Source organism: Mytilus galloprovincialis, chromosome 12, assembly GCF_965363235.1.
Source record: "Mytilus galloprovincialis chromosome 12, xbMytGall1.hap1.1, whole genome shotgun sequence".
NCBI lineage: Eukaryota > Metazoa > Mollusca > Bivalvia > Mytilida > Mytilidae > Mytilus > Mytilus galloprovincialis.
In genome coordinates, this window is record NC_134849.1 from 51,536,155 (window position 1) to 51,562,841 (window position 26,687).

Sequence of the window (26,687 nt, forward strand, 5' to 3'; positions counted from 1 at the left end):
AGACATCAAGAAGTACAAAGTATGGTCTTCAACAATAAAAAAAAATATAAAAATGAATGTTCTAGCATAAAATGCAAAGCGTTTAAATAGATAAGGGAACTGCAGATAAAACCAAATTGTCAAAGTAACAAAAGCAAAAATATATGAAATATGACAAAAATACAAACAGGATTCCTGACTTGGAATTACGACAAACAAATGCGATATATTTGGAAGATCGCATCTCTTCTTTAAGAAGCAATTAGTGAACCAAAAATAATTAATGAAAGACCGTCTTATCCATATCAGAGTTAGTTGGATTTAAGTTGCTCAGTCTTACGGTTTCTATATTGTGCTGTGTATACCTTGGGTTAATCGGCTTTTTATTGCCATATCGTTTTCAGCATGCATCAGCGTATTTATCTCTGTTTGTATCTTTCGTTTCACTTTATATATTTAATAGATAACCAAAGGAATGGAATACAAAAAAAAAAAAAAAAAAATGGTGAAGCAATAATTCATTGGAAGCTGAATTAATATTGACTTAACAAAAGACTGACCTATTTTTCTAAAATTTGACCTCGATGGAAAGCGATGAGAAAAATATCGACATAAAGGGACAATCTGTGTATATGTCTCATCGTTCAATGACGCTTTTAACACTGATCAATTGACCTCCTTTTTTAAAGACAATACAAACAAAAACGTAGGAAATGTCCAGAAAAATCAAGACCTTGCTGCTCAGCTGATATACAATTTATTCGTATTTTACAGCGGGAAGGTAAACAAAGCGTTTTAAGAACGCCAAATAAGAACCAGTAGCTTAACGTTTTAAAAAAAGCTAGCAATAACGCAATGAAAGTTGAACTTACATAACCTGTTGATTTGAAATCATGTCGTCATATTCACTTATATCAGTGGCTATACTTCGGAGAGGATTCCATAAAGCAACGTTATTTAAAACCCCAAAATGACACAATGTAGCGCAATGCTGTATCATTCTGTACAGAAAGAACAACTTCATGTCCAAAATAGCGTTAATTAATATAAAAAAGAAGATGTGATATGTGGTAATCAGACAACTCTTAATAAGAGACCAAATGACACAGAAAATAACAATTTTAGGTTATTGTTTGGCATTCATCAATGAGCAAAGTCCGTACCAGTCCATTTTGGCAGCCGGAAAAGGCCAGCTTACTTATATTTTCAACATGTTTCAACAGTTAATGATGTTTGTTGCACTGCTTTAACACAACATGCTGTTGTTTAACAAAAATACTGTAATAAACTGATAGTATATAGGTAACGGAACTTAAACTTATGAGTTTGACTGTCCCTTTGGTATCTTTCGTCCCTCTTTTTAGCATGTCAAATCTGATTAAAACAAATCTACCAATGATATATGTTATTCTGCTTCAGCTCAAGACTGTTCTTTTAATTTTGAAGATTAAACGTGTTTCTGTGTTAACAAACTTTACATGTTCTCTGTTTGTTATTTGTAAACTCTCAAATAGTCATGGCCGTGCATTGACCTATAATAGTTTACCTTTTTTAAAATTTGGATGGAGAGTTGTCTCATTGGCACTTACACCACATCTTCCTATATCTATAGATCTCACAATACATTTAAGTTTAATTAATGTTAAATTGGTATCTTTTTGTTTCACAATGGCGTAAGAGGTCGTACTAGACGATATTAGGCATTTATAATCAAACAATAAAATTGAGAATGGAAATGGGGAATGTGTCAAAGAGACAACAACCCGACCAAATAAAAAACAACAGCAGAGGGTCACCAACAGGTCTTCAATACAGCGAGAAACTCCCGCACCCGGAGGCGTCCTTTAGCTGGCCCCTAAACAAATATATACTAGTCCAGTGATAATGAACGCCATACTAATTTCCAAAGTGTACACAAGAAACTAAAATTAAAATAATACAAGACTAACAAAGGCCAGAGGCTCCTGACTTGGGACAGGCGCAAAACTGCGGCGGGGTTAAACATGTTTGTGAGATCTCAACCCTCCCCCTATACCTCTAACCAATGTAGTAAAGCAAACGCATAACAAAGAATTAATTCAAAATTCAACCAGGTTTATATCGTTTAGGGCTACATTGGCATATAAGTATAAAAATAAAGAAATATGGTATGACACAACTATTCACCAAAGTTCGAACTAAGTAGATTTAAGTAATTATAAGTGTCCGTACGGCTCCAACAATGAGAAAAACCCTTATCGATGGTCGGCAAGGGTGTGTTTATTATCTGACACTTCACTTCTCTATAGGTTAAATCTGAACAAAGGCAGCATGGATTTAGCAGATCATTAACATGATTTCCAGTGGTTGCCAGAGTCTTCCATACACAATTATTACGTTTTAACACATTCTCCTTTGTATTAGTTACTAGTATTACAAAGGAAACTTTTGTTATTGATCTTGTACCTTTACCCTTCAAACATTTGTACTATATCCGACATATTTATAAACTCTAAAACCCATTTATCAAGCAAATAAGTGCTTATGAATATCATTGAAATATTAAGACTGGATATCATATTGTAGTAATAAAACAATAAATCATGTGTTATGGGGAAACTCGTTTTTGTAGAAACTTTTGACTATGAAGGATGCCACAAGTAGAACAGGAAGTATTGACTCTTTGAATACACCTGTGTTCACCTGATCTTTAGTGGAGTTTGTTTTGGTCAATCGTTAGTTTCTTTGAAATATTTTCTTTAGATTTCTATAAGTTCTTTGTCATTTTGTTTATTTTAGACATATAATTCCCTTTCTAATCGTGTTTGCTTACCGTTTAGATCATATATTCTTCATTTGGGGGGATTAAGATTAAGACTGAAACGGAACAGCTTCAATGTTTAAGACAATAAGGTAACCACCACCATAAAACACTAACATAATTATGATCAAGTAGATTGTTGACGTAAGCGAAAATGCAGTTTATATAATTTTAACTTGTTAAATTTTGCAATATGAAGAGACAGTCAATACCATTTGATAATAACTGTAAGTCTCTGACAGTGAAATATGCCCTTTAGTCAGTTTATCGGATATTGGTATGAATTAGTCATGTTCTTAAGAGTTAATACTCATTTTATGAACTATATTATTTACTAAGAAAAAAAAAGTGAAAATTGTCGCAATTCGTGCTGTAAAGTAGAGATCTTTAAAATATTTCACATTGTGTCATGGGCTGTCAATCAAATAGACTATATATGACTTGAAGATACTAGTTTTAGAGTATGAGGGTAGTTTTCTGTAAAATTCCATTTAGTTTTCTGGATTGCTTTCATGTTTTAAATGTTTGAACGCGATCACTGTGTTGGGCAATTTGACTTCGGTCTGTGCGTAAAGTTGTAACATTAAATTGTGTATTAAAAGAGTTTTCGTAACACAGGAAATGGTAGAAATAGATATCAGATTAACTCATCAGCAATTTGGTCACTGTAGTATAATTTTCTTAATACATATAAAAATAATGAGATTTTGTAAAACCCAAGGTCGTAACAAGAGCATGGGAAATGAGTTCTATGACAATTTCATGGGTTTGGCCATTTATTATTTGTCTTTTGATAGTTTTTCGTTTCTAGTAATGACTTTATCTATATCAAAATAAGAAGATGTGGTATGCTTGCAAATGAGACAACTCTTCACAAGAGACCAAATGACACAGAAATTAAGAACTATAGGTCACAATACGGCTTTCAACAATGCGTAATACCCATACCGCATATTCAGCTATAATAGGCAGTATGTTTCCGACTTATGAGTTTAATTATCCCTTTGATATCTTTCGCCTCTCTATATTAACATATAATAAAATATCTGATGTTGACCGGACGCAACTTGAGCCAAAACGAATGCCTGCAATCTGCCGTATACATTATTTTAGAAACGCAAATTGATGTTGTCAATGAGATGCTAACAGTAGGGTTCGTAATTTGATTTTTAAAAGAATATTTAATTAACGTTTATCAATGTTAAATAAAATTGTGCAAGAAATGGAGTTGAGAGTGTCAAAAAGTTATAACCTTTAAAGGCATCTGGAAGAACCATTAAAAAATACGTGTAAACATTTTTTATACTCTAAACTGTAAGCCAACTATTTTAATATGCTTTAATACAAATTTAATATTTGTTAAGAACTTGTCAAACGACTACTTTTAAAGCACTGGAGGCTATAATGGTACAATTAAATTAGGAAGAAATTCTATAGTATAGTTAATTCAAATGTTAAGAGGAGCCAATAAGCTGAGATGTGGTTATGACATGATTGATTATTATTTTAGTCAATAGTGGCAGACTGTACGGTCTTGAGTGTAAACTGAGTTGTAATTTCTGGATAGTGGAAAAAGATCATAAAAATAATAAGAAATGCAAGTTGATTAAAATCGTTTAATGCTTTATGTATAATTGTTTAACAGCTGCAATATAGAAAGTTTGAATAAGAATCAGAGATTTTTAAAATCAGATTTCACCAGATTTTATAATTATATTTATTAATAGTACTATAAGCACTTGTTTGTGTCTGTTTACGTCCAACGCGTGTTGCATACCTGATTGATATTGTATGATTTGATCGGTTTTTGTATGTCGTAATGTGCAAATACTCTACTAGTTAACTTGAGGGTAGGATTGACATTTTCATGCCGAATGTCATTCCAAACAACGACTATTTATAATAACACGTCATTCAACGTTATGTTTTATTGAAAAGGGGAGAGGCTAAGTTACCAAAGTGACATTTAAACTCGTCAGTCGAAAACTAACTGACAGTGTCATGTAAAAAACGAACAAAAAACGACAAAAAGACAAACAACAATATTCGCAATAAAATCTAAAACGCTAAAGACTGTTCAATTCGAACCATACCAATAATCGCGGATGGTCTCATGTGCTCCGCAAAGTAAAGCATTTACCATTCCACTAGTGGCACCCGACGTGTTGCAATAAAACAGTTTTGAGAAAACATTATGATCCGTTTTGAACACAGATTTATTGCATTTTTTTTTTTTTTAAAGATTTATATTAAAATGGAACAGGTTCTAATGTCTTTTCCTCCCTAGATAAAGTGAGGAGAAAGACATATTTTGTCAAGCTTATGCCTCTTCGGTTGTCGCGTCACACATGGATTGAAAATAAGCAATTGTTTTTTTTATCTACATGTTAATTCTTATACTTTTTGTTGTCATTTTTAAATGGAGTTGATGAACAAATCTGAAAACGTGACGAGAAACTCACGTAAGTCTGTAAACATGAATAATTGTATTTTCTATCTGTGACTAACTGTTTTCAGAACATATATAAATTGCCTTATCATTATCACGTTTTGATACTTGAATGATCTTATTTGCGGATTATAAACGTGATCGTCACGTGTGTGGTCTGAAAGTAAGAAGACTTTTTTTGGATTTATTTTCGATTTGAAATCCCTTGAGGCCCGCGTAGTAATATTCATCAAAATCTCATATTCAGCTGAAGACGGGTTCGCAAAAGAGAATCTCAAATGGTCAACAATAATACATCGCTCAAGGTGAATAATTATCTATTTTAACATAAAAAATAATGTCAATATTAAAAACAAATAACAAAACATTGTCCAGTTTGAAACAGAAGTCTACGAGTTGTCCTACGCTTCAGACTTTGACATGCATGCTTAAATTGACATGGTTAATTTTGTTACACAATCATACACATTTAGGTTTTGAAATCGACAATCGTGATTGTAGAAAAGGCTGCTGTTCATGTGTGTATATTATAAGAAAATTTGGTTTATTCTTATTGCTCTAAAGAAATGTTTGAAAACAAACAGAACGTATAAAAGTAATCGCAGTGGCCGGGGCTTTAAAGCGATATCTGTATAGTATACAGATACAGCATAGCGATATCTGTAGGGCTGTATCTGTAAAGTAGGACACCCAATTTCAGGATAAAAGTACATTTCTTATTTGATATATTTTAGTACATATGGATCCTTATAGCGCCTACTTTTGGGAATGTTGATTTATCAATGCGTTTAGCTTATCCATATTGGCATATTATCTCATGTAAACATTTGCCGTTTCAAAATATTTAAATGTTGGGAAGGTGTATTCATTTTAAAATGTTATTAACCATTATTGAACTTGAACTGGCTTTCGTATTTAGTGAAAAACTACCCGGTCAGTCCTTTTTAGAAATTGATGTTTTTAAGTTCATTTGTTCTTCAAAATAGTCATATACAGTAGATCTTTTTCACAAAAATAACTCGGTAATTGCCATAAATGTAAATTCTACTACATTTTAAAATTGTAATCAAGTATAGAATCCATGCTTACTTTCATGAAGATGCCCAACCCCTAAATTCTCAAACACGTTATGCGCTATCATTATAATATGAACCAATTAATAAGACATAGTATGAATTGTTTTGTTGAAACACTAACATTGACATCTAATATATTATATTTGTACGTTATTTCCATGTAGAAAATTTAATCATATGTGTGTATAATATTAAAAGATTGCATTTCATTACAGTCCTGTAATATTGGACCTAATAAGAACAACACCAATACATACAAGTTTTAAATCTGTTCATGGACAAACAAAAAGTATGGTAAAATGCTGAAAATGTGTTTAGGTATATATTGTTTAAACTATTAAACTTATTCCTTCTACTTGCTCGGGCTACTTGCATGACGTTGTGGTTGTCCCTTCAGTCGTGTGTATTATACAATAGTTTTCCAGCACAAGATTATCGGCTAGCAAGAGCAGCTATAACGGCTGGATGTATACCTGTCAATATATTTCTTCAACACTATTTATGTTAAAATAGTAATTATTTGAGAAAAAGTTTAGTACCAAAGCCTTAGCAAATTTTCTGACCCTTACCCAAATGTAAAATATGAATTTGAAACAAAGCAGATGCTATCGGCAAAAACAAAAAAGAACATTGAAAAATTAAAAACGCACAAGGTACATCATTGAAAACCTTGTAACCTGCATATTGAGTATTAATTTACGCTTAAATGGCAAAGTTCAACGGCCAATCATTCATGTCATATGTGAATATTCAAAGATTTTTTGCAGGGTAAGGGGAATTGGTTGGAAAAAAAGTTAACTATCATGTTCAATTTTATAATTTTAAGTTCTGTATATGATACTTCATTTAAAAAAATCGAAAGCCATTCCCATATGTGAAACGGGTTAAATTGTATGAATTAATTTTGTCTGTAAGTGCTGTGAAAAAGTCCATTCATTTTGTATTCCAAAGTAGAACACAGAGGACACCTCCTTATTGACCAATCACAGGACTAAGGACTAGTATCACAAAATGATTTTCCTTTTTTTTTATTGTACTATCCTTATCCTAAAACAAGCGGCTGAACATGGGTGATTGAGTTCTACAAAAGGGTGACAGAGGCTTTCGTGTTTTAAACATTTATCACATTTTTAAAGCGATTTTCCTATTTTCTCGTTCATATTTCTGATATAAGGATATCATAATCAAAGTACATTTACCCAAATCTTTTTTGAACGGATAATACCAGTCCATTGTTGAAGATCTCTACAATATACGACGGCTATAAAACAATGACCTAGCCTTCGGTTCACAAAAAAAAGTATGACAAAATTAACTCCTTAAGTCTTAAGTTATGAACAATTCTGTATACTTTCGATAATTTTTAATCGTCACTTTTTGTGTGTGAGATGCAGGATGTGATCGATTCTTTAGGGACGTTCAATACATTAGTAAAATAATTACAAAAAAATGTTTAATTAAAGGCAGTCTTTTATATACTGGTCAACAAAAGAAACGATACGAGACTAATCTTAAAATTTCAAGATGAAGTTTTCCGTTTATAGGACCAATATTGAGGGTAAAAATGCTTGATGACCATGGAAATATAAATCCGTTAAATAAAGTTTTTTTTTGCTTTTATGACATAATTTAGCGAAATTATTTTTTTGATAAAATTTATAAAAAACGACAATTTTAAAAACAAATGTTCCAACTAATGATGCCAACCTTTCATTGAAAGGTTAAGACAATGTTTGCAATCAATTCTTTTTAAAAAATCGTTCAGTTTCTTTTTCTATTTGTAAAACAAAGTTTGGTCCCACAAGAAATCGGTCAAATGTATACATTATCCATTGATTTACCATAGACAGTATGTGTAAAGTGAAATAAAAAAAAAAACCGATAACAATCTTGAAACTAATCCGAAAGGTTCAAAGTTTACAGTGTGTTGTTTATATATCTAAAGCATTGATTTGAGACGAAAAGATTTGTTTCTTTTTTTTAGCATTTTTAGAGATTTCAAAAAGCACTTTTTTTACCAAAAATTAAAAAAAAATAATATTTCAAATCATTAGTTACAATATGAACATGACTTGGTTAGCATATTGAATATTTTCAAACAAATTTGAAAATTCATTTAGTACTTTGAAAATTGTATGTCGATTTTTATCCAACTTTCCGAAAAAATAATTTGCACCCTAAGATCGTTTACCCGGAATTTTGTTACTTTCCGACATGATTGGATTCTCATTATCATATGCGCATATATTGCAAATGAAAGCTTTTTGAAATAGTGTATCTCATTATGATTTATATTTCATACTCTTTGATAAATTTTATTCCAAAGTCGTGTTTCGTTTCTTTTGTTGACTAGTATAACTACTTGGACAGTAAAGGTCAACTTGAAATGTGGCAAAAATGTTTGGATTGTTCCAGCCCTTACAAAGGGTAAGTTGCGCATGTTTTAATATTAAAGTTCAAGATATGTTTGAACGAAAACGGTCATACGTGATCGGACGACATTCGCCAGCGGGATTTTGTTTTTAATTTAGACAAATCTCTCTTTAAGATTTGAAAGTTTGTGTTTAATATGTGTAGGTGTAACACCTATAGTGATTTCCCCTGTTAACCTTTGTTTAATTTGTACTTTTCCCAAAAGATGTACAATTGTTTGAAATAAAGAAATTCTTGACCTGAGTAAAGTTTTATTCTGTGCAGTACTATAGACAAAATTTCACATAGCATATAATTGCATATAAAATATTACCATCCCTGAGAGAAAACCAATAAAATTTTCTTGACAATGGAAAGAAAAGAAGGGTACACTATTTGAGGGCACTACAGGTTTAAAACTATCTTATAATCCGGACGCGCGTTTCGTCTACATCAGATTTATCCGTGATTCTCAAATGTTAAAATGACAAGGAAAAGTACTATATAGTAAATCATAAATTAGGTACTAGCTTAAGCATATCAAATCTGATTAAAACAAATCTACCAATGATATGTGTAATTTTGCTTCATCTCAAGACCATTCTTTTAATTTTGAAGATTAAACGTGTTTCTGTGTTAACATACTTTACATGTTCTCTGTTTGTTTTCTGTAAATTAAAAAATGGTCATGGCTTTCAAAATACATTGAAGTTTAATTAATGATGAATTGGTATCATTTTGTTTTATAATCAACTGATATAAATTAATAATCATTTACGTACTAGACGATATGAAGCATTTATAATCAAACAAGAAGTATTCAAAATTCCACCAGGTTTATATCGTTTAGGGCTACATTGTCATAGAAGTATACAAATCAGGAAATGTGGTAGAATTGCCAATGGCACAACTATCCACCAAAGTTCAAACTAAGTGGATGTTTTTAACCAATTATAAGTAACCGTACGGCTTCAACAATGAGAAAAACCCTTACTGTTCTCCTTTGTATTCGTTACAATTGAAATTTAACTTTTGGTATTGATTCCATACTTTTTTTCTTTAATTGTTGGTAATATATTGAACATCTTTATAAACACCAAAAGCCATTGAACAAGCCAAAAAAATGCTTATCAATATTTCTGAAAATATTGATACTGGATGTCACGTTGTAGTATAAAACAATCAATTACATGGTTATGTGGGAAAATCACTTTCGTAGAAACTTTCGACGCTGAATAATGCTTGCATGCACTCCGGTTTTTGGTGGAGTTCGCTTTGGTCAATTTTCAAAATCTTTAAAATTGTGTTCTTAAGTTTGTATTTCTTTTTGGAACATATCTTCCACTTTAAAATCGTTTTTAATTGAAGTTAAGAGTATGATCCACATATTGGTAAAGATTGAAACGAGATTGCTTCAGTGTTTAAGACAATAAGGTAACCCTACCATACAACACTCATATATGATGATGTAGATTGTCGAAGTAATACAGTTAACGAGTTGGTTGACCGTTATGGAATAACCGTTTCACAAATGATATCGGATATGTTCCTTACGTCGTAACTACAATCCCCTTCCCTTTCATGAATATGACCTACCGAATTAGACTATTTACCGGATTTGTAATCACATAAGCAACACGACGGATGGCACATGTGGAGCAGGATCTGCTTACCCTTCCGGAACACCTGAGATCACCCCTAGTTTTTGGTGGGGTTCGTGTTGTTTATTCTTTAGTTTTCTATGTTGTGTCGTGTGTACTATTGTTTTTCTGTTTTTCTGTTTGTCTTTTTCATTTTTAGCCATGGCGTTGTCAGTTTGTTTTAGATTTATGAGTTTGACTGTCCCTTTGGTATCTTTCGTCCCTCTTTTATATAATTATTTCTTTTTGTTATTTTTTTTCTTTATATAACAAAACCAGACTTCATGTATTGACTTAACCATAACTTAATTTCATTTTATGAATTATTTCATGCAATATCGAACATATATAGCTTTAGTTCAGATACTTTTTTTACTGCTTTTAAGCTAAAACTGGACTGGTTATAACATACGTGTTATGCATAGAAACTGCACAATTGAAATTACCAATGGCCAATATCATTTCATATTGTCAGTATCATGGTTCTTATTAGGTAATATTAGGGATGTCAAAAGATCTGAAATTTAATACTCGGATACTTACGAGTACTTGGATGAATTTTACACGTCCATCTTTTTTTAGATTTTTGGTGGGATGCAGTGTTTTTGTTATTACCTTTCACAAACATATTAACGAAAGACAAACGTACTACAAACATAGCTTGATCCTCTGTTGTTTGTGTCAATTAAACAATAAATTACCGACTGCCGTTTCTAAAAATAACCTATCATAATTATAGCAATTATTGTTTGTGTACGTGTTCATGAACCAAATTCCAAATGAAATCAAAAATATTTGCATATCAAGTCCGACAAAGTAGACAATATATGTATCACCTGTTACTGACGAGTTGATACTTTTTATAATACGATTTGTCCTTTAATTTGTCAACAATATTGGCCTTCAAATTACTTGTGCTTTTTCGTGTTGTTCATTCTTACTTTTTCTGTGTTTTGTTTTTTTGCACTATCGTTTGTCTGATTTTCTTTTATATAGCCATGACGTTGTCCATTTATTTTCGACTTTTGAGTTTGAATGGCGCTCTCGTATTTTCGCCGATCTTTAAATTGTAAATTAAACAATTATAGTTAGGTTTCATATACAGAGTAATTAAATTAATTCAAATGTACATCTCATACTAATCACATATTCATAGAAGTCTTGATTAGCAAACAAACAGAAGTTTTTACGGCTTGTAATTAGTTTATTATTAATCCATGAAAGTGTTGATCCGTGTACAAACACCGTTTAAAACGTTTCTAATCAGTTGCATAGGATTCATCGAAGGTCGCTTTGATTTTGTTCTTGTTTAGAAATATGATCTGGTCAACAATTTTAGACGAAAGACTGTTTGACTTTCTATTTTTTTGTTACAAGTAGTACTGCACATGAAAACATTCCCTCGGAAGTAAAGACGGGTCGGCGAGTCGGCGAGTCCCGGATCAATCGGCGGTTTTGTTTCACTGAGAGAAGAATCTGTTTTGAAATCAATTTTTTTGATAGTCTATTGAGGTATTCATTTATGAAATTGATTGTACGTCTTTCTTAGACAACTATTCAGTATATTATCGCTATTTTTATTACATTAGTGGTAAAAACTTCGATTTTTTTTTCTTGTTTGTATTCTGTGAGTACAAAACAAAATGGCGGACTCCGACTGTTTTGAATCTGTTGAAGAAAACTCTTCAGTAGGCAGAGGCTATGAGTCTGACTTCTCCACAAGAGGTATGTCTGATAATTCTATAGAAAGAGAGAGCAAGAAACGCAAATTTGCAACCCCTAGTCCAAATAAAAGTTATTCAAATGCAATCCAAACCCCAGCCACAGTCCGATAGATACCATTACGCAATCACCCTCGACCCTCTGTCCCCGACAACCAGCATATTATTATCAGTGCTAGAGGTGTTCGCCTAGCAGAAGAAAATCCCATCAAAATTCAAAAAAATATTTCAAAGGAGTATGGCATTGTTAAAAATATTAGACCAATAAGATCTGGTAACATTATTGTAAACTGTATGGATGGTATGCAACTAAAACATCTGATGAAAGCAACTCAGCTAGGTGAATGGCAAGTCAAGTGCTCTAAACCACAAAGTCTTCTGAGCTCACAAGGATGCATATATAATGTACCTCAGGAATATTCTGAGGAAGACATTAAATATGCATTAAATGAATATGGGGTCACAAAAGCCACAAGGCTTACATATTATGACAAACAACAAGCCAAAAGAGCACCATCTAGAACTATAAAATTGTACTTTAGCATACCACAAATGCCAACATCTGTATGCATTGGGTTTCTAAAGTACAGAGTTAAACTTTTTGTACCCAAGCCAATCCAATGTTACAATTGTCAACAGTTTGGCCATGTTGCCACAAATTGTAAAAGGGATAAAGCATGTGTTAAGTGTAGTTTAAGACATGAAGGCCAGTGTAATACTGATACAGCAGTGTGTGTAAACTGCAAAGGTCCTCATCAGGCAAACTCCAAAGACTGTCCTAAAAGAGTGGAAAAACAAAAAGCTCTCAAAAAGAGCAAGGAATTAAAAATATCTGTTGGTGAAGCCACCAAAATTGTAAAAGGTGAAGACACTATCTTGAAGACCTTTGTTGCAGAGAAAGAATTAAATATGCAATTTAGCAGTAAAACTAAACCCAACAAAAAACCTATATTGGGTGAAGTAAATACTTCTGTTTCCCAAATGGTATCAATAATGAGTATTGCAATTACTCATATAATTAATGCTCCAAAAGAGAGAATTACAGTAGAGAATGTAGCAAAGTACATCAGTGAAGTGGCCAAAACTCTAAACTTGTGTAATGTTGACACAGATTAAATGAATCATTATATTGAAAAAAGTCAGTCCATCAGTATTTAAAACTTAAAATAATCAATACATATATATATATATTCTTAAAAAGTATTAATTTGAAGAACATCATAACTAACATAATTCTATTAATATAATTATATTAATAACAATAATGACTAGTTCATTTGTTATACATCACTGGAATTGCCATAGCTTTCATAGCAATGGTCCAGAATATATATGGAATTTATCAAATTCCTCTAGTTATCCAGATGTAATATGCCTACAAGAAACTTGGTTTAAAAGTGAAAATGATCTCATTGAAATTAACGGTTACACAGTTACAGATTTTTCAGTTAGAGATGGTATAAAGGGGGGTGGCACAGCTATATATGTCAAAGTAGACACCCCATACTCTAAGAAAGAAATAACTTCAAAATTTGAAACTTCTGTTGCTCAAATATTAATAAACAGTGACATGGTCACCATTATAAGCCTATATGATGCATCAACAGACACAAAAGAAGATGATTATATAAATCTCTTGAATCAAATTGAATGTAAATTTATTATCTGTGGTGACTTTAATGCTCATCATTATCTATGGGGTAGTAATAAAAGTGACACTAAAGGTAACTCATTGCACAATGCTATTAGTACCAATAATATTATAGTTTTAGATGATGGATCAGGTACTAGACAAAACCCCTCCGATCTACAATTGTCATGTATTGATATATCAATGTCTAGTGTACAGTTAACACATCAAATAACGTGGACAGTAGATAATAAATCCTTATATGGTAGTGATCATTTTGTAATACAGTTAACATTGAATCAAACATCATCTTGTTCAAACAGCGAACACGAGTTGATTTGGAACTATAAAAAAGCTGATTGGGATGGGTTCGCCAGCTCATGCCATAAACAACTTAGTGAGAGCATGATTACTGACAATATTAATGATTCATGTACTCATCTCACTTACACTATCATTAAAATTGCTGGTGAGCACATCCCTTCTAAGAAAAGAAGGAAAAATAATAAACCACAAGTCCCCTGGTGGAATGAAAACTGTACATTGGTGATAAAAGAACGCAGTAAAGCTCGTAACAAGGCCAGGCATACGGGGGTGGACATGATTATTTATTATACAAAGAAAAAGAAAAGGAATGTAGAAATACTATTAAATTAACACAGCAAAAATATTGGGAAACCTTCTGCAGTGGCTTGAATAATAATAATGATATAGGGCAAGTGTGGAATACAATTAAGAGAATAATGGGTAAAACAATTAGTTCTCTAATTATGCCTACTTTGATTTACAAAAATAAAATATATGAATCTACTAAAGAAAAGGCTAATATATTAGCTGAAGCATTTGCCAATGTAAGTAGTTCAAGTAACTATTCAGAAGCATTTATATCACATAAAGAACATATTGAGTCTATAGAAGCTGAAAACATGAAACATTATTTTTCTGAAAACTCCCAAAGTTATAATGAACCATTTACACTTAATGAATTACAGGATGCTATTGCTGATACATAAGATACATCTCCTGGTAAAGATAAGGTTACCTATAGTATGTTTAAAAGCTTTAGTAATAAATCACTTGGTGTACTTCTTTTATTATATAACAGAATTTGGTTCTCACAAGATCTTCCTCTGGCTTGGAAACATTCAATAATAATTCCAAGCTTTAAAAAGGGGAAAGATTCAAGTGACCCACATGCATATAGACCAATAGCTTTAACATCTAATTTTGTAAAAATTATGGAAAAGATGGTTAATAACAGACTGAGGTGGTACCTTGAGAAAAATCATATATACTCACCTTATCAGAGTGGATTTCGTCAAAATAGAAGTACGATGGAACAAATAATTAGACTTGATAACGATATACAAAAATCATTTTTAAAGAAAGAATATTTAGTTGGAGTATTTATTGACTTCCAGAAAGCATTTGATATGATATGGAAGTTTGGACTTCTAAACAAAATGGTTAAAATTGGGATAAAGGGTAACATACTCGGTTGGGTTAATAGTTTTCTCACTAACAGAACAATAAAGGTCAAAATAAATAACACTCTTTCTGATACTCTCACGATCCAAAACGGTACCCCTCAAGGAAGTTGCATCAGCCCGACATTATTCAATATTATGGTAAACGATCTCCCTTTATGTATTAATAATTGTTCTATTTCCCAATTTGCAGACGATAGTGCAATATGGCTATGTGGTAAAAATATTGGTTATATTCAAAGGAGAATACAGAAAGCTCTTCACAATATCAAATCATGGTGTGATAAATGGGGATTTCTCATTTCCCCCCTCTAAAACTGTACCTATTGTCTTTAGTAGAAAGAAAAAGACTGAGAAGTTAGTATTAACTTTAGGAAACAGTTTATTACAAGTAGTCAATGAGGTGAAATTTTTAGGAATAATTATTGATAGTAAATTGACTTGGTTAAAACATATACAATATATAGAGGCAAAATGCAGTAAAGTCTTAAATTGCATGAAACTTCTAACAGGTACTAAGTGGGGAGCAAACAGCCATTCTCTTAGAAACATATATATTGCACTTATTAGATCTAAAATAGACTACGGATGTAAAGTATATAATTCCGCCTCACATTCCGTAAAGAAAATAATGGACCGGGTGCAAAGTCAAGCACTTCGAATTTGTACTGGTGCATATAAAAATGTAGCCACAAGTGGACTACAAGTAGAAATGGGTGACCCACCCTACGAAGAACGTAGGCAGAGCCTTATTACAAAATGATTTTTAAATATATCTAGTCATGAAGACAACCATCCAACTAAGGAAAGTTTGGCCAAAAAAGCAACATTTCTTTGCTACTCCAAGGAAATAAAACAGAATAAAAAACCATATTTTATTGTTTCAAAAGATATGATTAATCAACATGATGTAGATATTAACCAAATATACAACTACAAACAATTCCCAACACCCCCTTGACTAAACCCCGTGTATGTACACAACTCTCGAATCTCATCTCGAAAAAGGATAATCCACACTTAATTCGAAGTGAAAGTAACTTCATGATTGATACGCAGTACCGCCAGTTTTTAAAAATATATACGGACGGATCTAAAGATCCAAATTCTAATAAAACCTCATGTGCATTTGCAATACCTGAAATGGGAATAAAAAAAGATTTCAAATTGCCTAAGAATATGTCAATTTTCACTTGTGAGCTTATGGCAATATTTCTGTCTCTTATATGGTTAGAAGCATTTAAACCAAATAATGTTATTGTGTTTGTCGACTCTTTATCAGCTCTCCAAGCCTTAAAGAGTAATTCATTTAAGGTAAAAAATTATTTATTGTACGACATTATATTTTTATACAACCAGTTAGTCAAACTAGGTAGTAACGTAATATTTGAGTGGATCCCAAACCACGTCGGAATTTTAGGAAACGAAATTGCAGACCAGACTGCCAAAGTGGCTCTTAATAAAGATACAGCAGATTGTCATATTCCCCTTTATAAAGAAGACATCAAATGTTTAACAAAAAACATTTTAACACAAATTTGGCAAAAACAGTGGTAAGATAACCCAAAGGGAAGATTACTACACTCCTTCCAAAATAATGTATCATTTAAGATTACTATTCCACCAATGAATAGAGAAAATGAACAAATAATTTACAGATTAAGATCTGGCTCTATTAATGTAAATAAATATCTTCACAAAATATGGAAAAGCCCGAGTGAAATTTGTGAAAACTGCAAAGTCACAGACGATGTTGTACACTTTCTATTAGTCTGCTCAAAAAATGATGCGCAACGTAAACAGATGTTTGATCAGCTTAAAAATAACGGAGTCGTAGATCTCTCATTGAAACACCTGCTATCCGGTTACACACACACCTTTAGTCCCGTGCATAACTATCTACGGGAAACTAATATACTTATAAGAAAATAGGAAGACTCTCAACTACATGTATAAGTGTCATTTAGCTTTAGTTTAGAGATTATAAAACAAATAATTATGTATTTGGAACTAGTGTATATGAATTATTTCTCAGACGGTCCCTAAGTTAAATTATTTCATAAAGTCAGTATACAACAAGCAAGATTAAAGATAAATGAAAAACTCACCCGAATATGAAATAATTTCCTTTTTAAATATATATATAATAATCACAAGCAAGTCACAAGTGCAATGCACACTTCACCTTTGTGTCAGTCCATTGAGCGTAATCAAACAGACTTTTTCTACCTGTGTCATACATCAGTAAATCATTCACCTTTCAAACACCAGTACTAATTGACCATGAAATGCACGTATTAAATTTTAACAAGTATCAACATTCAATTTTAACACTGATCTATTGAAGATTAGTATACTAGATAAGTTAACAGTGCATATGGAGGGATAATACAACATCACTTTAAAATTCTCTACAATGAAAAATTGCAGTCATATCTTTTAAGACAACAAACACAACACACTATGCTCAGATATTTAACAATAGAAACATTTGCTACAGGCTTTTCTTTTTATGAAAGTGCCACTAACATTTATCTTAATTATTTAATGTTATATGTTTAAAGATTAACGGAAAACACAATATGTCTTCTCCGATTTTCATAAACTGACAACTATAGTCATATTCATATTGATAGAAAATAAGAAAAATAAACAAACACAAACACAATCACTACGCTCATACATTATTAGAATAGTAACAAGAGTTAAATCCTTTTCTATAACAATAAAATGATAAAATCTAAAATTTGTACTAGAGGATGTCAGTAAGACAAACACACACAGATTATTGTATAATTATATATATGCACATCCCAGCACTTCTGTTTCGCTGACATTCTCTGTACTTACAACAAAATCAAACAATGTCTTTGTTTTAATAATATACTGGTATAATGTTTTTTCATATTTTCTATTTTTGCTCCATTTATATATTATATATATATATATATCTAAATAGGCGATTAAGGGTGTAGGTAGGGGTGATTCCTCGTTCAATGACGGAAGTGTTTTTTTCTCGTCAGGGAATGAGGAATCACTAAATACCAATATGTCTTTGGAAATTTATTTGGAATAAATTAACGCAACTTGCCGTTATGGAAAAGGAATAACTTCAACAATCCTTACTTTAAGGATTCATTATTTGCTACATCAATTGAGGGAGACGTCCTAACATTGGTTGCATTTAACTAGCACATGTCTTGTTACATGTTTCTAAATATACTCTTTTATTTATATAAGTATATCACAGACGACACAAAGGTGAATAACCAGATTACATTTCTAAACAATTTTATGATACCTATCAATAAATAATGCATTTCATTAGGGACTATCATTTGCTTTTTTTTTCATTTTCCTATTACATGTATCTTCTGTTATGTGTTTTTTTTTTGTTTAGTTTTTTGTCTCTCAACATATATATATATATTTCTGAGTAATTCAGTCAACCATGTTCGCCAAAGTTTGACATAAAACTCGCCAAAACGTAATACCAAAAATAAATTAAGGACTGAAAGTATACATACATAATACTTATGTTATATGAATTTAAGGCGCAATTACTACATAAGTAAGTCGCCTACCAAAACCAATAACAACAACAAGTAAAGACGTTGCTGGTACTACTATAACAAATAGTAGCTTCAGGTTAAACATATGTTGTTAATTGATTTTATTTAGTATTAGGAAGGGGATATTGCAACGGAACTAAAGTGAGTTGAAATATGTAGTGGAATATCTCAAGATGTATAACAGGCAATTGAGTATCAGAATACTAAAACTGTACTCGAGTACTCGGCCTTCTGAGCGAGTACCCGAGTACTCGAGTACTCGTTGCCATCCCTAGTTAATATCTACAAGAAAAATAATGTTCTTACCACGAGTCATATTTTTAACAGAGGTTGTTTATTTAATAAAAATTTATCAGTCTAAAATTAAGACATAGTGGAGAATATTTACCCCCTTTTTTCTTCTTCTTTAAATTAGAAAAGAAACATATATGTAATAAACCATACTTATGTGGTACATTCAATATTAGTAAGAGCAATTTATATATTCCTCAGCTGAGTAGCTTGTTAAACTGGTTCAAAATTTAATGTACAGTGAGATTTTCGAATTTAAATGAATATATACCAAATGCCTAAATTGTTAACGGCTACCATACGAAAACCAATAAAATTTGATTAATCATACTAGGATAATTAATAAACAAGTCATGAAATATATGTTTCATTGTTTTCAATCCCACATAATTAAAAACATAGGGTCAAGTTTTAACTGAATTATCTTGCATGATCATAAAAGGCTGAAATACCTTATTGCGTAAATTAATGAGCTGAAATTTCAATTAAATGCTTAAAGAAAATTCAATTTAGTTTTCAAGATAACTACCATATTTGAAATGTTTGAACGGGATCACTTGTATATTATGCAATTGACTTAGGTCCATTCGTGGAGTTTAGACAGTTTTCGTATGTCAGGAAATAGTGAAAAAAGATGTATTGACATTACAAGACTCACATGATATAAAAGAGAACATATACAAACAAGTTGGCATGAGTAAGGAAATTGTTCTCTCGGTACAAGTTATTTATTTGTGTGTTTAAAGGAAGACCCTTCTACATACTACCAATGATAATGGTTAATTAGCCATTGAGCACGTGCAATTACGTCGTTGCTGTAGTCATTATGTGTTGATCCCACATCCAATCCGCCCCAACTCTGTACATTGCCTAAACCAAAGTTGTATGCAGCTACTCCACCTAAAAAGGAAAATACAAATGTAAAAGTGTTACATAATTATAACAATCTTCAGGTTACTGCGAAAAAACGTCCCCATACAATTTTTTTTCTTTCTAAAAAGATGTTGTCTGATTGTTTATACCAGACATTCCAAAACTGAAGCACTTATAATGTCATTTTGTATTCACATTGGTAGGAAGTACATTATTTGAAAATTAACTAGTGTTGTGTGTTATTTAAAAAGTGAGAAGTGTGTTTTACTTTTCTATATTGGCTAGAGGTATAGGGGAGGGTTGAGATCTCATAAACATGTTTAACCCCGCCGCATTTTTGCGCCTGTCCCAAATCAGGAGCCTCTGGCCTTTGTTAGTCTTGTATTATTTTAATTTTAGTTTCTTGTGTACAATTTGGAAATTAGTATGGCGTTCATTATCACTGAACTAGTATATTATTTTTAGGGGCCAGCTGAAGCACGCCTCCGGGTGCGGGAATTTCTATCTACATTGAAGACCTGTTGGTGACCTTCTGCTGTTGTTTTTTTCTATGGTCGGGTTGTTGTCTCTTTGGCACATTCCCCATTTCCATTCTCAATTTTATTATATGGAAAACAGAGGGGCGAAAGATACCAGAAGAAGCGTACATTGTGAGTCAACAAGTATTTCATTTTATTTCCCTATAACTCCTTTAATTTGGTGACATTGTTTTATAAACTGTTAAAGAATTATAACATGTATGGCAGTTTATGTCCATCTAAATTTGTAAATATTATTTAAATATTCTTTGCAGGTCTTCATGATAGCATAACATGATTCGTTATGCTGATATATTAGACCTACACCATTTGTTAATAATTGTATAAAGCTACCGATACAATGTAACAGAAAGGGAACTATCTATTTTATATGATGACAAACCTTGTAACGCTTGCGCATCCGACCACGAATGATGCTTGCGTTTAACACCTTGTATATTTGGAACTAGGACATGCGCTGTCATAGCGTTTATGTGGGCACAGCTGTCCCAGTGGTAAGATGTACATGTTTTATGAATACTATGTAGTGGGTTAGCATTGATGTCACACTGGAATGAAAAGTAGTCAATCAAATAATGCATACAGTTTTAAAAATGAATTATGTTAGCATTGATTACTGTTACCCTTAGATCCTAGACAAAACAGAAAAACGACAAATGAACCAAACCAGTAAATAGCAAGGAACCTACAAGCCTAGTTTGGTTACCATTGTTTTGATAGGTTTCTATTTCCACTGAAGTTCCTTAGTTAGACTCGTAGATTTTGCAACAATAAGACAACGAAAATATAATTCTAACATACTCTTATTATTTTGTTTCTTGATTTTTGATATATATTCAAAACGCTCCGAATTAATTTTTCAACGACAACATAGCATTTTAAATAAGTAAAAACTCATCACATTTTCATAAAAAAAATTATATCTTTGTTTATAGATATATTCATTACCTATTCATGAAATTCAGAATACGCGGTGAGTATTACAAAAGGTACAAACATTGTATACATTCTTATGCAATCCGTTTTGTGACGTGCTGGTCATTACCTGACTGCTTACATACCCGTTTTCATTACAAAAGAGCCACATTTATCCTGCAATTCTACTTGTTAATTGCATATTCATACATGTATTATTATAAGCACTTTTAAATGATGACACTAATTGACCTTTCATACGTTTGCAGCCTTCCCTTTCTAAAAAAGAATCAGATACATAATACTTGTTCCAAAACCTCAAGTAAATTTCTGACTATAGTATAATTCATTACCCTAGTATTAATTTAAAAAAAAAATAATGACTGAGTATTGCAAAGCTGATTTGTTACTCATCAGCAGCAAATAGCGGTGTATTTTTGAGAAGAGTAATACATAAATGGAAGTAAGCAAATCCATTGATTTCATATTCTGTCTACCTGCATGATACCGTATGCGTTATGATGATCACCCCAGCCGCTTGTACTATATAAAAGCTTTCCGGCGCGAGATTCCCGACTAGCAAGACCAGCAATAACTGCAGGATGTATACCTATAAAATAATCATTCGACATTATGGAAGTTATCAAAATTTAAAAAGAAAACATGAATATCATATTCGTTTCAAAATCTCAATCCGGACTTTATAAAAAAAACCTATAAAGAGTTTTTATCGCAGCATAAAAAACGAGCAATATTTGCAAGTAATACACTTTAGTACATCGTTTCCCAAATAAGAACTTCAATAGTGAGTTTGAATTTAAAAATAAAATAATTGTTTGACAATACGAAAGTTATAAAAATGTCAACGTGAACATGAGTATTACATCCGTTTCCAAATGACTTTCCGGAATAATAAAATCGGACTCAAAGAATTATTCATCAGAGCATAAAACATTTAAGCTTAAAGCATAAAACTATAAAAGGAAATAGGAGCAGTAAAACTTGTCTTCCTTCAAGCTAAAAATATATATGTTGTTGCACATATGCTCAAGAATTACAAACCAACCAAGCCAGAACTTAGATTTCCGAAATAAGAACTCTAAGAGTGAGTTTGAATTGCATTGAAACAAGATATCTTTTGTTTTGATCATACTTCTTGAAGAATGAAAATACAGCTAGTTCAACATACAATGTTGAGTTTAGAAAAACAACAACGAAAAACGACATAAAAAGATAATCGCAGATTGTTTTAATCCAAGCTGATACTTATATATAATATTTTACATTTGAAAATTTCTGTACCAAGTCAGGAATATGACAGTTGTTGTCCATTCGTTTGATGTGTTTTATCATTTGATTTTGCTATTTGATGAAGAACTTTCCGTTTTGAATTTTCCTCGGAGTTCAGTATTTTTGTAATTTAACTTTTTATCTTTTTATAATTTCTTAGAATCAAAATTGTTCTGCGAGCGTATGTAGTATTACTACATAGAAACAGAAAAAAATGAAACAATCGGGAGGGTATACTAAAATAAATATCAATATAAATACTTACAGTTCGCAGCTCCTGCTTGTACATAACAAGACTTTCGTTTATTGATCTCAGCAATATCCTGATCAATAGCCTGGTGCGAACCTGCCATACCTATTAAACACACAAAACATATTTTACATAATCAAATTATGCGTAGTTTTCTCCAAAAAAAAAAGAAAAAAAATACTGAATCGGAGACTTTGTATTTTATCAAAAGTGATTCACAAATTAAACAAGAATTTGAACTTGTTTTATGTTCAAGTAATCTAATTGTCATGGGTTGCTTTCAATTTGTTAATCTTTCCATAAAATCTAAAAAAAAAATGTTCCTTATTTTCAGTGGTCAAAATTTGCAAACAAAGGTAATAAAGTCTCTAGATTTCGAAAAAAGACACATTGATTAACGCCCTATTGGATTTGCTTAAAACGAACGAGATAATTGAAATTGGTGATCGATTAACACATTTATTTTATTTCATATTATTCGAAAATTATTTTGTTATAGGATTGATAAGATATTTTTTTTAGTATTGTCTTGTCCCTATCCAATTGGCTTCTACAAAATCTCTGATTTATTCATATCGACACTCCGAAATATTGGTAACGTTGTCTCTGCTTCGCAACAGGGATTGTTTTATTATATCATTGATATCTTCCTTACCTCCATATGCAATGCCCATTCCTGTTGGATGAAGCTGTGTCACATCACCATGACAATTATAGTCTGCATATAAAATTTGGAAATATAATATTCTTATATATTTTCGTCATGTTAAAAAAATAAAATCAAATATTAACAAGATTTAAATTGTGATTAAAGCTTTCAACATATCGCATAATATCACAAACATTATCATATCTTATACAAAAGCATTACGGGTCTTCTATGTTCAATCAACCATTTTCTACATTTTGCATGAAAATGCATGTACCAATAGGACAGTTGTTGTCCATTCGTTTGAATTGTTTTATCATTTGAAGATAATACTTGTAAGTATTGGAGCATACAAACATTTTGTTTTGAAGACTATGCTCCTTTTTTATAGCTTTTATTACGATCTTTCCAGTTTGAAATAAGGTAACATTCAAATTATATTTTCATTTATGTTTAACATTATAAAAATAAGAAGATTGCCATTAGGAACACTTCCCAAGAGATAAAATGACACCGAAATGAAAAAATACAAGTCATTATACGGCCTTCAGCAAAGTACAAAGTTCATACCGCTCAGTCAGCTATAAAAGGTCCCAAAATGACAAACGTAGAACTAACGACCTAATTCATGTATCAAACAGTGAAAGGAAAACAAACATGTTAAACAGCAACAAAAGATTTCATAAGTCGAAAATAAACTGACAAAGTCATGTCTCAGAAAAGAAAGTGTTCAACAGACAAACAACAGTACACATTACACCACGCATACAACTTAAGACTGACCAACACGAACCCAATCAAATACTGGAGTGATATCAGATGATCCGGACGGGTAAATAGAACCTGCTTCATATGTGATACTCGTCGTGTTGCTCATGTAAATATTAACCCAGTAAAAGTATAATTCGGTAGGTCACATTCTGAATAAGAGGACAAAAAATGTTAAGTGTTTTGTGCCTCTGTTGTAATACTCGTGTTTTGCAGTTCGCCTTATTCGAATATAATGCATGCTAGGTTATATTTTCCAAAGTGTACACCAAAGCGTGGTGATCGGTTAAAATCATCATACCCAATGGAAATTCAACAAATTGTGTCCCTTTTTTCATTTTAAGGTACAAACAATGAACTTATCTATAGGCCTTTACAATCTGAAACGGCCAAGTGTACACGCTTTGACTGTATTATTTTCAAATTTCAAGAATTGTTTTCCCCTCGTTTCCTATATTTTAACTTTACACTTGCAACATTGTTAAAACAAACAAACAGCATAATTTATTTATTTATATTACCGTAAAAGATTAACATATTGAACAAAAAGGATTACAGCAATCACAAACTAGTGTTTTACAGTAAATCGGACCACTCCAACCACTCAAACCACCAAAACCCAAATATGTAGGCAACATCAAAACGAGCTCGCTGCTATATAATGAATGCTATAATACATTATGGAATAATCTAAAATAAGACATCTTTGATTTTATAACGTTACATCTTGTATCATAAACCCATCAAGACCAATCATACACTTGTCAGAATAATTCAATACTAACAGACATACAAACGTAGCATAGTGACCAATGCAATTGCGCTTAAAACATGAATCTTTAATTTTACTGTGTTTCATTTGTGTGTTTTTCTATTTTTCAAATATCACGCACTATCACAGGTAGACAGCAAATTAAGCTTGATGTTATCTGAATATAATTTCGTTTCAAAATCAAATGTTAAGATAACCTAGACTTCCGAAGACCTTTAACACTGCCGTAACATACGAAATACCACGATAAAACCATAATAGTTGATATCGAATAATTGTACATGTTGATTATTGTTCATAAAAAATCTACGATCTAGAAAATATAAAATGGTTTTCTGCATTCGTAGAATATACACATCTACTCCAAAATTACACACGAGGAATACTGGTATTTGTAGTTAAATGGTATGATATACCGAAAAAAACATTTGATGATTGTCTTATTTAGGGAATGCTTCATTTTTCTAAAATTTCATTAATAAATGCTTATATAAATTTCCATAAATGTATTATAAAATACATGCTTATATAAATTTCCATAAATGTATTATAAAATACATTTAAAAGGAATATTTCAAAAACTTATTTACTTACTCGCTGCATCAGTTGCAAAAATTACAGCAGATAAAAGGAAAAACGTTTTCATTGCTTCACAGTATTCGACGTACAACCGAGTTGTGACTTAATTGTCTGTTTAGTCTTGAATGATAAGATAAATTGTCACATTAAATGCATTGTCATGGCTATATAAAGGTGTCAGATCAAAGGTTTGATCGGGAAGGTTCAAATAGTACTTATAATATATATCATGTATCACTAAAAATAAATAATTATCTAAGTCACATTGGAATTGTTGGTCCCCAATGCTTTTCAACTTTATACTTAATGGCTTTTTAAATTTGTTGATATAAGAGTTACTGGTGATTCTTATGTAGACAAAACGTGAGTCTGGCATATCAACATGATCAAACAATAGCCTTGTATATACTCATTTTGTCTTACATAATTCTTGCTTCCGTAAGTATTGTTGACAAGAAAAAGTGTATTAAAAAAAACCCCACACTTTGAATAAAAGGAATCATTGGGTATACATGATGTTGATCAAATAAAGAAATAAGGGCAAAATCCAAAACAAAGAAAAACACCTTCTCACCAAGAAAAACTCACAACAACAAACAAACAAAAAGAAGAAAAGAAAAGAAAAAACATTAAGTGAAAACACTAAGAAGAAATTTGTTTTGTACTTACTTTTATATCAAATGTGGAATGTGAAGTGAATCAGTTGCATTAACACAGATTTGTCCGTTTTAAACATATATTTATTGAAACTTTGTGTTTTGTTTCAGAATACTTTTAATAACTTGAACACACAAATCTAATACCTTTGTTTAAAGGATTATATTGCAACTGGAAAAGGTTTTGTTGTCTTTATTCCCTGTATACAGCGAGAAAGTAATATTTTGTCAAGCTATTATTACTTTTTTCGTCTCAGACATGGATAGAAAATACGTAGTTAAAATTGTTTATTTACATTTTATTACCTATAATTCCTGTTGCACTTGTTAACTGCAGTG

At 31.5% G+C, this 26,687-nt stretch overlaps 1 protein-coding gene across 1 annotated transcript; it reads right to left on the bottom strand.

The window, feature by feature from the left end:
• Positions 1-19,763: 19,763 nt before the first annotated feature.
• LOC143054163 (glycine, glutamate and proline-rich protein-like) lies at positions 19,764-25,854 on the bottom strand. The gene is made up of 6 exons (XM_076227083.1): positions 25,708-25,854; positions 23,580-23,642; positions 22,940-23,029; positions 21,882-21,994; positions 20,852-21,017; positions 19,764-19,957 (listed from the first exon to the last, which is right to left on the bottom strand). The coding sequence occupies exons 1-6, from the start codon at positions 25,757-25,759 to the stop codon at positions 19,821-19,823; spliced, it is 621 nt and encodes a 206-aa protein (XP_076083198.1). The 5' UTR covers positions 25,760-25,854; the 3' UTR covers positions 19,764-19,820.
• Positions 25,855-26,687: the final 833 nt, after the last annotated feature.